Source organism: Trichosurus vulpecula, chromosome 8, assembly GCF_011100635.1.
Source record: "Trichosurus vulpecula isolate mTriVul1 chromosome 8, mTriVul1.pri, whole genome shotgun sequence".
Lineage (NCBI taxonomy): Eukaryota > Metazoa > Chordata > Mammalia > Diprotodontia > Phalangeridae > Trichosurus > Trichosurus vulpecula.
In genome coordinates, this window is record NC_050580.1 from 200,955,693 (window position 1) to 200,972,958 (window position 17,266).

Sequence of the window (17,266 nt, forward strand, 5' to 3'; positions counted from 1 at the left end):
GGGCTAAGTGTTGGGTGAATTGGTTTGAACTTGGGTCTAGGACGAGTAAGATTCAGGAGATAATACGGGCTTATGGTTTATACCCATAGCTTTGAGACTTAACGACTGAGAAGTTGGGATCTAATACATTAAGAAGTAGATTGGGGTGGTGTGTTCCTCCAGTGGAGAGCTTAACAAGATTAATATGTTTGTGTTTTGGTGCCTCATCTCAGGTTTCTTCCTTTCAATTATCAAATGATAATTTTGATTAATAATAAATCTGATTGATGTTTAAAGGAACTTGGTTTCTAGGTTGGGAATGCAGAGTGTGGCCTTCAAGACATTTCTTCCTTAACCATACAAGAAAATGTCATCTCTATTCTGTAATGTCAGTTTGGGAATGTTCACCTTTTCTGGTGTTTGACTTCCTGGATTGGGGACCTGAGACAAGGCTCAGGTCCAGCCCTGACACTGACTCTGAACTGGACAGCCTCTGTTTCCTTATCTAAAAAATGGACCAGATGGTCTCTGAAGCCCCTTCCAACTCTACAACTATGGCCCTAGGGTATTTTGCTCTCTTTAGGGTTCCTGGAGCTTGTCGTTGGTGTCTTGGTTCTGCAGGCCACAGAGAAGAGGAGCCCATGGCAATGGATCAGCCGTGGAGCTGCATTCCAAGAGGCTTGGTCAAAGGCCTTTAGCAGTTATTGGCTGGAAGGTCATTATATCACAAGGAAGTAGTCCCACATTTTATTTTGTGGTTACCATCTCCTAATTAAGTTATTTATTAGAAAGGCCATATGGCATAGTCATAGAAAGCTAGTCTGGCAGTAAGGAAGACCTTACCTCTAAGTAAGGAAGTCTCACCTCTGAGACATAAATGGCTATATAAAGCATTTACTAAGTACTTACTGAAGATACAAATGAAAGCAAGCATGACAATCCTTGCATTAAAGAGATTACCTTCTAATGAGGGAAGAAAACACTTAAAGGCGAGCTGGGGGGAACAAAGGGAGGTGGGGTACCATGTGGTATGGAGGTGGCCAGGAAGAGACTGGGAGACCTGGTTCTGGGCAAGATAAGGCAGAAGCTTAGCTATTAACTTTCCCATGGTTGGTATTTGGAGTTCTGGTAGGAGGGAGATAAGGATGATAGGCATAATGTAGATGACATGATGTAGTGATAGTTAGGAAGTATAGGGGAGGTCTTTTTGGAACAAGATGGAAACGACAACTTATCTATCACATCCCAGTGTCCCAGGGTGAGAGTCCAAAGTTCCAGTTGAAGGGCAGATGGTGGTGAAGATCAGAGTTGAGAAAATATGGTAGGGAGATGCTTAAGGAACACATTAACGGAACTCGGGGCAAGTCATTTACCTCTCAGTACCCCAGGAAGCTATAAGTTTCAGGGAAGGGTTTCCTTATTGAGAGCCCCCCTTGCCAATAAAATCAGAGATATGGTTAAAATCAACATGAAAATTTTATAACTTAAGGCCATTTCAAGAGATATAGCTTGGCATTTGAGGAAATTAAAAAGTCAGTAGCATCCTTTCAAGTATTGCTTTGCGTGTTTGTCGCACTGTAATCAAGGCACTTTGGCAAGACTCTTATTGTCTTGAAGCTGTCTTCTCCCCTCCTTCCTATGCTCCAATACCCCGACACCCAGCTGAGGGAGGCGGAGACAGCAACTCAGTTGACCTGCTTAGCTTCCGATGTTGGGAGTGGCCTCGTGCAGCATATTGGCATCCATCATGGCCGGTTACAAAAATAATGTTCAGGCTGCTTGTTTAGGTTTCTCTGGTTACTTTAGAATATGTTGGGAATTCCAGGCAAATAGCTGGGAATCCAGACCTCTGTCTCCGATGGCACTGAGCCAGGCAACACTGATAAAATTGGATATAGTTTCAACAGGCTCTAGGAGGCTCACAATGATTTCCTTTCATTGTTTCAAGCTTTAGTCAAATGACATCAGGTGCAAGCCAGAAAGGATGAATATTTTACCTTTGCGATTACTGGTCCTAGGAACTTCCTCTCCCTTCCCATAATACCCATGGAAATTGAACCAGAATTTTAAGTTCTGTAGCATGCCAGCCAATACTTAGGTAAAGATCCTCCCATTTTCATGTATAACCTGTGTCAGGTTGCTTGCTGTCTTGGGGAAGGGGGAGGGAAGAGGAGAGGGAGGCAAATAAGGCAAAAACTTCATTAAAACTAGGGTTTTCAGCTGTATTGTAATTCACCATCTTTTTGAGAAATTTGCGTAGAGTCAGAACATCCCATCACCACCCAAGAGTTTGCAATTACCCAGTACCAATGTGTGGGGAAGCAGAAGTAGAAGTTATTTCTTTTTCTTTTCTTTTTTGTAAATAGTATTTTATTTTTTCCAATTACATGTAAAGATCGTTTTCAGCATTCATTTTTATAAGATTTTGAGTTCCAATTTTTTTCCCACCCCTGGTCCCTAGGCTTCTGCCAAACAAATCATAACACCAAAAAAAAAAAGGTTTAAAAAAAAACTAAGTAATTCATGTTAGGAGTTGCTTTGGCCAAATAATGGCTACAAATAATAATCACCCATCATAATTATATGTGGTTGGGATAGGCTGAAAAGCAGAACATCTTCTAGGAACACTACCACCTTATGGGAAGCTCTTTTTTTAAAAAATGTTTTGTTTGCCATGGTAAATTTGGAACTCAAAATATTATAAAAAATGAATGCTAAAAACCATCTTTACAAGTAATTGGAAAAAAATAGAACACTATTTACAAAAAAGAAAAGAAAAAGAAATAACTTACATTTCTGCTTCCCCACGCGTTGGCACTGGGCAATCACAAACTCTTGGGTGGTGGTGGGATGTTCTGACTCCGCGCAAATCTCTCAAAAAGATTTGTAAACAAGACAAAACTTCATTAAAACTAGGATTTCCACCTTGATTCTAATTTACCATGGCAAATAAAACATTTAAAATTTTTTTTAAAAAGAGCTTCCCACTTGGTGGTGGGAGTGCTGGAAGATGCCATATTCTTTTCTAAATTAGATCTTGTAATATAGCATATGATATACTAAACGATGTCCTGAAAATGTTGGCTCACTTATACAAAAGACAGAATGTCATAACTGGAAGGGACCTCAGATCCTCTGGCCCAACACTGTTATTTTCCTAGAGAGGAGACTAGCATAAGTTCATGCATCTAATTGGTGGTAGAGTTAAGGCTGCAGTCCATGTTTCCTGACCCTTTCATTCCGTGTTTGCTTCTCTACAGAATCATCCTTCAAGAATTTTGAGGTTTTGTTCTTTCTTTTATCCTGTCCCAACTACATATAATTATGATGGGTGATTATGATTTGTGGTCATTATTTGGCCAAAGCAACTCCTGAAATGAATTACTTAGATTTTTTTAAACTTTTTTTTTTTGGTGTTATGATTTGTTTGGCAGAAGCGTAAGAACAAGGGGTGGGGAAACTGTGACCTCAAGGCCACATGTGGCCCTTTAGGTCCTCAAGTGATTGTAGTCAAAAGACTGCACTCGAGAACCTAGAGGGCCACATGTGACCTTGAGGTTCCCCACCCCTGCTATGGATCTTTTCTCAGAATAATATTTTTAATTGCATAAGATAAAATGCATAAGATTACATGAGAAACTATCCAATCATATTATAGTTACTAAAAAAAAAGATCAGAGACCTCAGCTTAAGAATCTCTACAATTAGGGGATGAAGGGGTTGAAGAGGTAGTGCCTACATTAGTGAAATGCAAGAGCTCTTAAAATATTGAAATCTATCACCCACATTGTGAAAAGAAAAGTTCTTAAAATAATGGCTCTCTTCCAGAGGTAAGTAGTAGCTGTTCTATATTATTTCTTTCTTTCTCTTATTAGGCATATTCAATAAGGTTGTACCCTCCCCTCCAACTCACAGAAAAGCACATCATTGAGGCAGTTTTTGAAAAGTGAGGACAGAAAGAAACACAGACAGTACTCTATGACCTTTTACAAATCTCAAGTCGTCTTGCAAAGCATTCATTCACATGATCCTAAATTCTTATCTATTGAAAGAGGTACCAAATTCCCATGATGCCCACTATGCCACAGGAAACTCCAAATCCATTTCTTTTTTGTGTTCAAAAATACTGATAGAAGCTCCAAGAGACACTCCTCTCCTCCCCACCCCCCATCCCCGCCCCTAATTGATCATAGAGGGACCCTGAGATTTAGAGCTGATCTGTGGTCCTTAGGAATGATCTGGTCTAATTGTTTCACTAAACACTAAAGCCCAGAGGTCACACGGCTAGTTATTAGAGCCTGGGATCTCTCCTTCAGCAGAGCTCAATGAGTAACTATTGAACCCATGAATTGCAATTGCTATCTGTGTGTAGGCGACTCACACTATGTGTGTTGTATGTGGAGAGTGAAAGAGAGATCCAAGAGTTCTCTGGGTTGTGGGGCATTCCTGTAATTTATAGGGGATGGCTTTTGGACAGTATTTTATTCTTCTAACACTACCAACTAAGGATAGGAGCCTTCATGGGAGATACTGACTTTATTCTTCATTGAGGCAAGGAAGGGGCTCCCACTATGAAAACTGCGCAAGGATTTTCTGAAAGGTTTAAACCTCTTCTGTTACTGGGGATTTTGTTTTTGCTTTGCAAAGCTCCTCCTCCCAAACATGCAAAGAGCTCAGGATTTGGAGTTGGAGGGCCTGGGTTCAAATCCTGACTGTTGTTTCCCTTCCTGTCTTTGAGTTGTTTTTCAGTCGTGTCTGACTCTTTGTGACCCCATTTGGGGTTTTCTTGGCAAAGATACTGGAGTGGCTTACTATTTCCTAGGAGGAACTGAAGTAAACAAGGTTAAGTGACTTGCCTGGGGGTCACACAGCTAGGAAGTGTCTGAGGCCAGATTTGAACTCAGGAAGTTATGAGTCTTCCTAACTCCAGGCTCGACACTCTATCCACTGCGCAACCTAGCTGCCTGTGTTATTTTACAGCTTTGTACAAATCACTTTACAGGGAGGTGGGACCAGATGGTCTCTAAGATCCCATGCCAGCCCCAAATCTGTGACAATAATGGGGATGAGATCTGAACCCCTAAAAGGAAAAGACCGTGTCTTTGGTATCTGGACCCCACAAAGGAAAAGCCCTTGGCCTTTCCCGTGTGGCCCAGAACCTTTTTTTATGGCTTTTGAAAATAAAATGGCATTAAAGCCCTGGTGATGCAGCAGACAGAACACCCGACCTGGAATAAGGAAGTCCTGAGTTCAAATCTAACCTCAGACACTTGGCTAGCTCTGTGAACCTGGACAAGTCATTTAACCTCTGTTTGCCTCAGTTTCCAAATCTGTAAAATGGGGATAATAATTAGCATTTACCTCCCAGGGTTGTTATGAGGATCAGACTAAATAATGATTGTAAAGCGCTTAGTAAGAGCTGTATAAATGTTGGCTACTATTAGATCCCCTTGCTCTTTCTAAAATGAGGTGATACTGTGAAATAATGCGTTTAATTCCTTGTATTGTAGTTTACATCCAAGCCAAAATTACCATTACTTACTTTTTACTCTAGTAGGAACAGAGTAGCAGGAAGTTGGGAGCATTTTAAAGGGCAGCCCAGGCTTTCCAAGGACTCTTAGTTGCGATGACTTGGCAGACTGTTGGTTTCCCTTCTGTGCCTTGAGTGTAATCTCGACCATTGTCCCAATGATGGTGAGATTTCACTTGTCAGGAAATATGACCTGAAGATCCTGCTAGATGTGTGTGCTCTAGGTTTTAAAATGGCTGAAAGAACGACTGATCTAGCCGCTTAGGAACTGAATTAGGAGGCAAAGGACTTCCAGCCTGTGTTGCTAATCTGTTTCCCTGACTCAGGATGTACAAATTCTTAATGAGATATGCTTTAGGAAAAAGAAAAAAAAGTACCTTTAATATTTTCAGAAATAGTAATGTGGGAAAGTTTTGCTTGACAATGCCAATTCGTTACAAGGGTTTTCTTTTCTTTTTCGGTGGGGGTGAGGGGCAGTATTGATAGGTTTGCAGAAAGAGAGGAAGGAGAAAAAGAGAGATAGAAAAAGAAAAGGAAGGAAGGAAGGAAAAGAGAGTTCATGGAAACATATTTTTTTTTAATGTACAGAAAAGAGCAGAAGAAAATGACCAAGAATAAAGCTTTGAAAGTTACAGGTTTCCCTCTTTAAAAAAAAGCAGTGGTGGCCGGGGCAGGGGGGGGGGGGGGGGGAGGGAGGGTGGAGGCAGCTAGGTGGTGCAATGAGTAGAGAGGACCGGCCCTGGAGTCAGGAGGACCTGAGTTAAAATGCGGCCTCAGACACTTGACACACTTACTAGCTGTGTGACCTTGGGCAAGTCACTTAAGCCCAAATGCCCTGCCTTCCCCCCTCTAAAAACAAAACAAAACAACAAATAAAGAAAGTTACAGGTTGAATTTATACTGTAATATGTTAAAAAGGAAACTTATTAAGCTGTGTATAATAGAGATTCACAGTTTCATGTTCAATCCTCCTTTTTTCTATTTGACTCTATATTTGGAAATGTTCCTCTTGGTTGATGTTTGTTATGTTCAGAACAAAAAATTAATTTCAAAATACTTACTCTAAGGGACAGGTATGATACTTAGCAGTACCTTTTTGCCCTTGTCCTCTACAAAAATGTCCATGACATCACTGAGTTTGTGTTGTCTAGTAATTCACATTGGGTTTGGGGCTTGGCTTCTGGTTTCTTCCAGAGAAGCCTCTTGACTATCTGAAAATGATTAGCAAGGAAAAAACAAAGAAGTTTCAGAAATGTTTGATTGCTTACGTGTGCAGCTAGGAGGAAGTGGAGTACTTGGGAGGTATTGTGGGAAGAATGAGGAAAGGGTGAGGAAGGTTATTGTCTTTCATTTTGCAGATGAGGAAACTGAAGTTCAACCCTTACCTTTTGGACTAGGAAATCCCACAAAAAACACCTGAGTGATTTCAGAGTTGCATAAAGCAGTTTCCGGGAGCACCCAGGTTCCTATGACTTCAGGATGATGCGTTCTCTGCTTTGTGCTGCCTGTGACTGTATCTCAAACATAATATTCTAACCACCTGAACTTCTTAGAATGCCAAAGACAGGCAGGCGTAGTACGGTATTCCTTGTTCACCTGGGTACTTCAGTTTTTGACTTTCTTCCAAGATTGCCCACTGAAAAGATACTACTGTTGGTTATGAATTTAGGAAATAGTGTTCAGTGGTGGGTACAGGGATGAGTTGGATTTTTTTTATGTTGAAAATTCTACATCAAGGGAGAATTAATTGTGAAAAACAGTAAGCCACCACATACCAAAGACTGCATATAAACAAATGTAAATGGTGATATAGAGGATGTCCCAAAAGTCTCAATTGGAACACCTTTATTAATAGGATTCTGTCTGGAGAACAATTAGCTGTGTCAACAGCTCCTTATTTATCTCCGCATTTCTCAGTGTCACTGTGTGTACTCCACCACCAACCCACCATCCAAAACAACTCTCCAACTCCCCTTTATATGTTGTCTTTCCCCCGTTTGAATATAAGCTCCTTGAGGGCAGGGACTGTCTTGTTTGACTTTTATTCATATCCTTAGTGATTAGATCAGCACTGGGCATACAGGAAACCCTTGATAAGTGCTCTGTCTAATCTGTCTATTAGGCAATGGTGGCTTGCTATCCTGGGAATGGGACCGGTTATGTTCGACATGTAGACAATCCCAATGGAGACGGACGCTGTATCACCTGCATCTACTATCTGAACAAGAACTGGGATTCCAAGGTACTTTGGGGACTTTTTGGACTATGTATAAATGTACATTGAGCACAGGGCACAGGGAGAGGATTATGCTAAGAATTAGTTTTGGGGGAAAAATTCACATAAATTAGAACTAGGAAAAACTTTGAAAATACTAAGATGTTCATTATCTTCCAGTGAGGAGCCTTTCCATAGTATTTTGGGGGAAATTGTCCTCCCATCCTTGAAAATCTAGACTGAAGGAGCTAGGATAGAAGTAATGATTGTAAAGCTGAATTAGTAACCACCCTACCTCCCCACCACCCCTGCAAAAAAAAAAAAAAGTCCCATCCTTGATTACTTGTCTTTCAGAGCAGAGGGATCAGATTTTGAGCCCAGCCAGAGCTGACATGACTTAGACTGCCGAAACCTAATTAGTAGCAACAAAATACACTTTTCCTCCCAGCAGCAATATTGAGAGAATTTCACAAAACTGATGCTCTAGGATATAAAAGCATCCCCAAGAGAGAATTTCCCACACAGCCTCTCTCACACAGAATAAAATATCTCATCAGTGGCCACTTGCCATGGTTTAGTATATGGGTATGAACTCCAAGAGAATCTTGGCTCATTTTATCTGTTCTCCGATATATGTAACTTATGTGTATGCTTATCTAGATTTAAAAAGTGATGCATATGGATTGAGGTATTTTTGAAAATTCAAGAATGATTTAGTAGTTTGGGAAGTGAGGGAATTATTCCAGCTTACTCGGCTTCTGAATCTTCAGCATCTCTACTTCCTGTCAGTTGGGGTCAGACACAGGCTGCCTCAGAGAAGTTCTAAGGTTTTTGTTTGGGGGCCAGAGAAGCTATTAAACCAGCAAGAAAAACAGTGAGCGGATGAAAACACCAGGGGAAAGTTCATCTTTTCCCTCTCCGCTTTCCTTCCTCCAACACGATGAAGCTAAAGTGTGTCTCTTAACACACATCAAATTTTGAAACAATAATAATTTTTTTTAAAATTTTAATTGTCCAATATGTTGCATTGGCACCATGGCATTGTGGATAGAGAACTGGCCATGAATATACCTACTGACTTTGTTTGCCCCCAAAAGTCACGTAAGCCTTCAGTGTTCTAGTCCACTCACAGACTCTTTGAATTGCAGAGAAGGTGCCAACCTGCATCGGTAGGAGGAGTTTCCTCACTCAGCTAATAAAACCACAGGTCTTTTCCTTCTCCCTATCAAATATGTTACTTTTATGTCCCCCAAATTATCTTGTGATTGTCCTGGAGGCCTTCACATAGCACTACATTTTGAAGTCAAAGACTCACAAAATTTTACCTCTCTTTACTCATGTATAATGTTGTCACTCAATATCTGATACAGTAAGATGAAAAGATTTAGCTGAGGTCACAAATAGGTATATGGTGCGACATTCCAGTGAAGAATGTGTGTGTGTATACACATGCACAAGCATGTATAGGGGAATCAGACTCCCTTTTCTTCACCAGTAGGAGAGTACACTAGTATGTTCATCCCAGCTGGGGAATTATATCTGTGCTCAGGAAATAACCTTTATTGTGTTTTTCAGCTGCATGGTGGGATTCTTCGGATATTCCCAGAAGGAAAGTCCTTTATAGCAGATGTGGAACCTATTTTTGACAGGCTACTCTTCTTCTGGTCAGATCGTAGGAACCCACATGAAGTACAGCCTTCCTATGCTACAAGGTAAAACACTGAGAATGACAAACACCCCCTAGGACAGATTTTCTTCTGGAGTAACCAAATCATTGTTTCCAAACAGGATCACATACTTTTTTTTTTTTAAAGGGCAGGAAACGATCTTAGATAAGTAGTCCAATCTTCTCCCCCGACCCCCACCCCTAACTGTCATTTTATAGGTGAAGAAACTGAGGCCCTTATTTGGCTTCCTGTGTGACCTTGAACAGTTAATCATGCTATAGTTATTTTCTTATACTGAATGTGTTTAAAGCAAAAATCTTGGATATATAAGTTTGAGAAAACCAGAGCTGTCATTGTGAAATACTCATTAAAAATGAAATATTGAGTTTCCCTCTAATTTCCTGCCTCCCTCTCTCTTTTTTTTGGGTGGAGAGAAAATTAGCCCAAAGGAAATATCAAATGTAAACTTTAAAAAAAATTATTTCATTTAAAATTTTTATTTTATATATTTTATTACAGTTTCATTTATTTAGATGACACTTCTCCCCAACTCTGACTTGTACCAAATATAAATATTTAAGCAAAAGACATGCTATATTAGCTCCATTCTCATCTAATCTAATCCAATCCCCCCTTAAGAAACAGAGGCCCAAGAAAGTTAAACGATGTTAGTGTATTTGGGCTTCGGCTTGGAATAGAGAGTAGGAGAATCAGACTCCTTGTTTCTTGTCAGTGATAGGTTGATATGTTTATGGTTTCTACAGCACATTATGGCAGAGCCAGGGGTAAAAACCCAGATCTCTTAGTTGTCTAATGTGGTTTTTTTTTTTTGGCAAGGCACTCAGGGTTAAGTGACTTGCCTAGGATCACACATCTAGTAAGTGTCTGAGGCTGGATTTGAAATGAGGTCCTCCTGGCTTTAGGGCCTGTGCTCTGGCCACTGCGCCACCTAGCTGCCCCTCTAATATGCTTTCTAGTAAGTACCTCAGACCACTACTTCCCTGGTAATAAACCAATAAAAATAATTTGTAAGTCCTTTTGGAAAAACGATGATGTAGAAATAATAGGAAAATGGTTCTTAAACCATCGTCTCAGAAGTTGGAAGCACTTTTGGTCATGACCAGCTATTCCATTATGGGTTGAGAGGAATGACAAGAGCAAACTTGCCTTTTGTCAGTGCTAAGGCAGAAAGCAGGATTGAGAATTGTAAATCTGTGGTAGGAAGTAAATATAAGTGAACCTAAAAAAACCCTTTTTCAGTAAAATTAAAGCATTCCTTTGATACTGGAGGGAAACGTTTCAGTGTTTGGCTTTTAACACATGTGAACATTTAACACATGTGCCTTATTTCCACACTTTTCATCTCAACCTCATTTCCCTTGCCTTTCACAGATATGCTATGACTGTTTGGTACTTTGATGCAGAGGAAAGGGCAGAAGCCAAAAAGAAATTCAGGAATTTAACTGGTAGGTCTTCTTCCAAATTTCTCCAAGGGGAACTTGTCTTGGGTCTTTTTAATTAAAAAAAAAACATCATCATTTTTGCTTACACAATGTCGGAAGCAATCATCGTTCTCCTCCTCCTCAACATAGTTTATAATGACATTTTTATAATAATGTCATGTGTTCTTATCCTGTTTTATGAATTATAAAGCATCTACTCATTAGATCCTCAGAATAGACTTGTACAAAACAGCTCAAACAAGAAGTGATGACAGCACTTGTCTGAGTCTTTTCCTCCATCAGTCAAGGCAGAGCTAAGCTTGTGATTTTTTCTCCTAGAAATCTAACATCTCTACCTAAAGAAAATGGAAGTATTTCCCACTTTCCTTCTTCAGTGTATGGGTAGGAAAATGAGAGAGAAATCTAAGTAAGATACAAATGGGAACAGAGAAGGTGTCCCAAAGAAGGATAAAGAAAGGCCACAGGGGTGTGGGGAATGGAGGCTTTGGATGAGGGAAAGCGTCCCCTCGTTCGGTCATTGTTATCAGTTTGTCCTTCCTTCTCGAAGAGGACCATGACATCAGGAAGGTGGTGCCATGACATGCAAGTGACTTGGATTTAAGTGAGGGAGGGCTGTGCCAAGTCACCAGCCTCACTTCCATCTCTGGAGCCATCTGGGTCCAGTGGCAAGATATAGATCAGGACAACTAGAGGTGTGCCCGCCTGCCCCCCTCTTCCCCCCCTCCCCCCCATCATAAAGAACATTTCACAATAAAAGCTGGGGGTAAACATATGACCTCTGTAACAGGATTGGGACTGAGGCAGCAAGGTCTGACCAAAATGCTGGTTTGTAGGAATGAAAGAGGAGATGATGATAAATCATATTTATTATATAGTCCTCTGAGCTTGGCCTTATCCCATAAGCTCCTTTAGAGTAGGGCTTGTTTTTAATCTCTGTATTTATTTCCCCAGCACCTAGCACAGTGCCAGGCATATATGAAGTACTTAATAAATTTTTGTTGATTTATATGTCATTTCAGGAAAAAAACTGTCAATGTACCTCCATGGTTAAAAAATTGGCTGGAAAACCTCCATATTTACTTTAGTGGTCACTTAGTCTTATGAAAATCTAGTGAGGATGACCCTATCACAAGTACTTGTAGGTTTTTGTATTGTTGTTTTTTTTAAGCTTAAGATGAGATAGCTTGTGATACAGGTTACACAGGTTAATTTGTATACTTCTGTTCCCCTCCCTCCTATACAACTGTGTTAGAATCCAGTTTCCTAACCTTCAGTTCTTATTTCTGTCACCAACACAGGGAAGACAGAAACCTCCCCAAGTGAGGACTGACGTGGAGATTGGTTGGCACTGTTCTTTTCAGAAACACTGTCTCTGAACTGTCTGCAAGCAACAAGATCCAAAGATGACCTCTTCGTTGACTTGGGGGAAGGACACTCTTTCCCACATGCTAGAGATGCACCGTTCATGTCTCTCATCTTGCCTGTGGTACTCAGCATTCTTCTGCCAGGACTCTATTCATCACCAGACACTCTCTGTGACTTTGGAAGAACTTGAAGATTTGCCTACTCCAGAAATACCGTGGGGCAATGACCCATTGAACAAGTTTAGCAGATGACTTTTTGGCTACATCAGTTGTAAAGATGATGAACATGGAAACATAGGGGAGGGAACAAATCTTATTTGCACTTTATGTAAACTTTTCGGATTGAAAGAAAGCTTTGCCAAGAAATGCTGCCTCTGGAAGCAACGTGAGAGGTTGGCTTAAGGAAAGCGTTTAGGGTTCCTAGTGCGCCACTCAGCTAGACATCATTGGATGGACTTTCTGTAGCATTGGCTCAAGTGTGTGTTTTCGCCGTTTCTACAAAGGGCTGTCCTTGTCATTGTAATACTTTCACATATGGCTTGTTGTCTGAACACTTCTTATTTTGTTCTTTCTTCCTGATCTCGGAAGAAAGGCTTCTTGCCGCTGCTCAAGATGGGTGAAAATATTAACCTTGTATGAGATAGAAGTACCGTTTACTTCCCTTTTTATTTTTTTCCCTCAAGAGGTTGGTTCCCCAGGAGTCTAGCCAAGACTAAAAGTTCAGCATTGTCTTACTGCTTCTTTAATAAGGTAGAGTTGTGAATCTAAGAGTAAAAATCTTGTCTGGACCTTAGTAGCAATCCATAATTATGTTAAAATGAAACCAGATCTCTGGTTAACAGTACTTTTTTTGTAGTTAACAAAAATTTTCTCTCCCCATCTTCCCCTGTATTCATTAAAAAAAAAAGAAAAACAAATACTTGTATAACATATGCCTCATCAAACAGAACAAACTGCTGCATTGGTTATGTCCAAAATTATATTTCTCATCCTTGAACCGTCATTTCTCTGTCAAGAGGTTAGATAGTAACATGGTTCCATTGGGCCTCAGACCATATGTGTCTCCACTGGGTTCTGGTGGGAAGGAGGTCTCAGAAAAATTAGTAATGTCTTCTCCTTTAAAAAAATGAGGACACCTTCCTTTGAGAAAGTGGGGTGAAAAATAAAGTCTATATTAAAAAAAAATAGAAATAAAAAATTTATGGAAGAAAAAAACCTACGTTGAGTCACTCAACTCTGTCTATCTCTATCAGCTTTCATTCCCACAACCAGCATTTTGGCTAGACCTTGCTACATCAGTCTCACTCCTATTGTCAGTATTACAGGGGTCATATATTTACCTAGGTGTAATTGTGAAATTGTGGGAAAAAAAAAATTGTGTTCTCTATGACTGTGCGAGGGAGCACTTTCCCTCATCTTAATAATCCATTTCCAACACCATTGTGGCCTTTTTTCACCTTTCTTTGGGGTACCTTCTAGTATTCCCTTTTGTATCTTACTCGAAATTGTTTAATTTCCCTTCCCTTAACAGTGAAGAAGGAAAATGGGAAACACTTTCATTTTCTTTAGGTAGCCATGTTGGATTCCTTGGGGAAAATCATAAGTTTAACTTTGCCTTAATTGATGGTTGAAAAGCCTCAGACAAGTGTTGCCATCTCCATCTGGCCCCACATCAAGCTTTTCTACATATATCTTTGGACACATAAAAATGTGTCCCTTCCTTTCTTCTCCGTTTGTGTGTGTGTGTACCCAACTTTCTACTGTCATACATTTGTGAACCCAGGAGATAAATTCTAGAGTCCTTTTGGTGTCATGATTGGTTTGGTGAACAAAACTGAGCTGATTATTCACCAAATGGTGGAGTGTTGTAGAACATGCTGTTGGAAGTTGGAAGACAGACTCTACCTTGGATCATTAAGAATATAAACTTAGCTCTGATGAATGTAGCTTCAGTTGCACTGAGAAAGGATCCTTGACAATTAACTGAAATATCACAGTGAGAGAAAAAGGGGTGTACTAGCTACTCTGGCAACAAGCAGTAACTATATATTTTGAAGTTGGCTGTTTTGCTTTGGGGTTTTTTTCCCCCTTCCTTTTCTTTTTGGGGGATTTCATCAGTATAGAGAACTCCTAGTGAGGAATTTCCTTTACCAATGCATCGGCATTATCTTTTGCATCTTATAACCTTGGTTGCCTGGGGAACCAATAGGTTAAGCTGCTTTCCAGTGGTCACAAACTCCTCCATTGGCTATTCTGGAGGTAGCCCAAAAGCCTACAAAATTCACTTAAAGCTTTTCCCCAGTCTTCCTCATGTACACTAATGGGTCATCTGATTACTGGGAATAAATGCAGATTAATTGATCAAGTAGCAGGCTATTAAAATAGTACAGCCCTGGTACTGTGAGTTGTCTTTCATTTTTTTTTTTGGCAAGTTTTTTTTTTTTTAAACTTGTCCAAGGTCTGATTTTTCTTATATCCTACCTAAACCCTTGGGAGAAAGGTACTATACAATAAATGTTCAAAATAATCTACTTTATCCTTGGCTGATTTGTTTGGCTGAATTATCCCCTTAGAAATCAAGCCCAGAACAGGTTGAAGATGAAACCATATACCCAGGGACCGTTTTTTGTTATTCCCTTAGACCCTGTTGTTTGGGAAGGACTGCAAACTGCCAAGGGAAAGTCATTTGTTGAGTAATCAAATCAATTTCATTTGTATTCCTGGCAATGGAAATGTTAAGAGCCTTCCTAACCATTACATCATCTAAATAGTGCAGGGTCCTTAGCAGTAGATTGAATTTTGATCCAAAGATCCAATTTCATGAGAGTAAAAAGTCTTACCTCAGTTCAGTAAATAGATCTACAGTAGAGTAGTTAATACCAATTAAATGCAGAGCTGTCTAAATTATGGATCATCTGTTTGAACCTGATATCTTTTCATTTTTAAATTACTCTGGCTTCTTAGTAGCAGAATTGTCCTTATTATGGCTGATCATTTAGTCCTAATATTTCCTTTAAAAGAAGTAGTGATGGGAAATGCCCATGTAGGGTCAATAGTCTTTATAAAATAGCTTACAAAATATAGAGATTTAAGGTGCTTTCTTTTCAAATATTTGCTTGGCCCCTGAAATGGTCAGCTATGGTGAGGAGACCCCAAAATGGCCTTGGTTTCTTTAGTGTTAGAACTCTTGAGCTGACAGAGAGAATGATCAGCTATGTAGCTTTAGAGAATCTCAGCATTAAAGAAAGACGAGTCTTAAATAATTACTTTAAAGACAGTAATTGCCTGTCCTATGCCCTCCTCAGTTTAAAAAACAGCTGACACAGTTAAAGAATTTATAAAAGAATCTTTTAAACTCATTCTACCAGCTCCAAATGTGAAGGTCTGCAGCTAGTGTGAGCAGGGCAAATGATTCATTTTTCCAGTAGTTGGAACAGGTTTAGGGTTATCCATCCATCAATTCTTAGCTGATAAATGGCCGGGATTACTTTAGGGGAATGCAGTATTTTGCCATAAGGCCAGCTTTAGTGAAGAGAAGATGAAAGTTTTGCCCAGGTTCTCAAATCTTAAAGCTGAAAGGGGGTACTCTTGAGATAATATAGCTCAGTGTGCTCATCGTCAAGTCGAGAAAATGAACAGGAAGTTTTAAAAGGGTCCTTCTGACCCTTTGCTCTGTATCTCTACACAACTTTAGAATGACCATTTTCAGTCATTATGAAATAACAAGAAATATGGTTGTATTTTAAAAGGCACCTGGGCTGTCTTTTCCTTGAAATTATCTTTTTAAGGCTGACTTTGGAACATGGATCTTGACCTGAGGTCCATGAATTTTTAAAAAGTATTTTGATAATGATTTCAATAGAATTGGTTTCCTTGGTATTCCTATGTATTTTTATTTGATGCATATAAAAACATTCTGAGACAAGTCCGTATAGGCATTGCCAGTCTGCCAAAGGGTTCCACAAGACCATTACATTAGAATGAGGTCATATGCATCTGTGTATTAAGTATTTCTACATTTTGTATGAACAACAAAAAACTGCAAAATTTCTTTTTGTTTGTTTCCTGAGAATTCCTCAGTGCTGCTGTTGAGTCAGAGAAAATCTCATCTTAAAAAAATTATAGTTTTAGAGTTTGAAAGAAAACTTAGAAGTTATCTAGGTCACCGTTGCCGTTTCACCTATAAAGAAACAGCCTCAGGGAGGTTAAATGACTTCTCCACAGTCACACAAGCAGAGTTTGGGGTTCAGATCCAGTTCCAATGACTCCAAGCCCAGCAGGCTTTTTTTTATTCAGCATTTCAGCGTGTTTTCCTCATGACAGCCTTTGGAGGGAAGTAAATGTAGTTACATTCTACATTGCTATAAGGCTAAGAGGGGTTGTGATTTTTTTGCCCAAGTTCACACACTCACCAGTAAGCAACCCCCATGCTTACCACAGTGTCTGGCACATATTAGGCACTGAATCTCGATTGATTGATGGATTGATGCTAATCCAATGAACTCTTAACTATACTCCATTTAATTTGTTAAACTGTAGGAGACAGTGGATAGAATGCCTGGAGTCAGGAAGATTCATTTTCCTGAAGTTCCCTAGTTCAAATTTGGCCCCAGGCACCTACTAGCTGTGTGACCCTGGGTAAGTCATTTCACCCTGTTTGCCTCAGTTTCCTCATCTGAAAAATGAGACGGAGAAGGAAATGATAAACCACTCTGGTTTCTTCTCCAAGAAAATCTCAAATGGGACCCCAAAGTGTCAGACACATGACTGGAACACAACAACCATAAAACTACCAATAAGGGGATAATGAATGGGTTGACTTGAGACTTGGGGGAGGAGGGAGCCAGAAGAGAAAATGTTCAGTGGAAAGGAGATGATCCTCCAAGAGACATAGCATCTCTTGGCCAGAGCTGAACATTATTAGCCCTGCTCTCTGTTGGGTTCTGGGTATTAGCTGTTAGGTGTGAACATACACACATCATAGCTAAGGAGCACTTGCCATCTGGAGTGAAAAATTTGTGGTTTCCCTACTGTATTGAATTTAGAAC

General features: G+C 39.9%; 1 protein-coding gene across 1 annotated transcript in view; it reads left to right on the plus strand.

Annotated features, from left to right (window-relative positions):
- Positions 1-16,822, plus strand: part of EGLN3 (egl-9 family hypoxia inducible factor 3) — a 42,541-nt gene extending 25,719 nt beyond the window's left edge. The window contains exons 2-5 of the mRNA XM_036736839.1: positions 7,632-7,751; positions 9,300-9,436; positions 10,784-10,857; positions 12,153-16,822. Coding sequence (XP_036592734.1) covers positions 7,632-7,751; positions 9,300-9,436; positions 10,784-10,857; positions 12,153-12,184 — 363 coding nt within the window. The 3' untranslated portion in view covers positions 12,185-16,822. The remainder of the gene's footprint in view (positions 1-7,631; positions 7,752-9,299; positions 9,437-10,783; positions 10,858-12,152) is intronic.
- Positions 16,823-17,266: the final 444 nt, after the last annotated feature.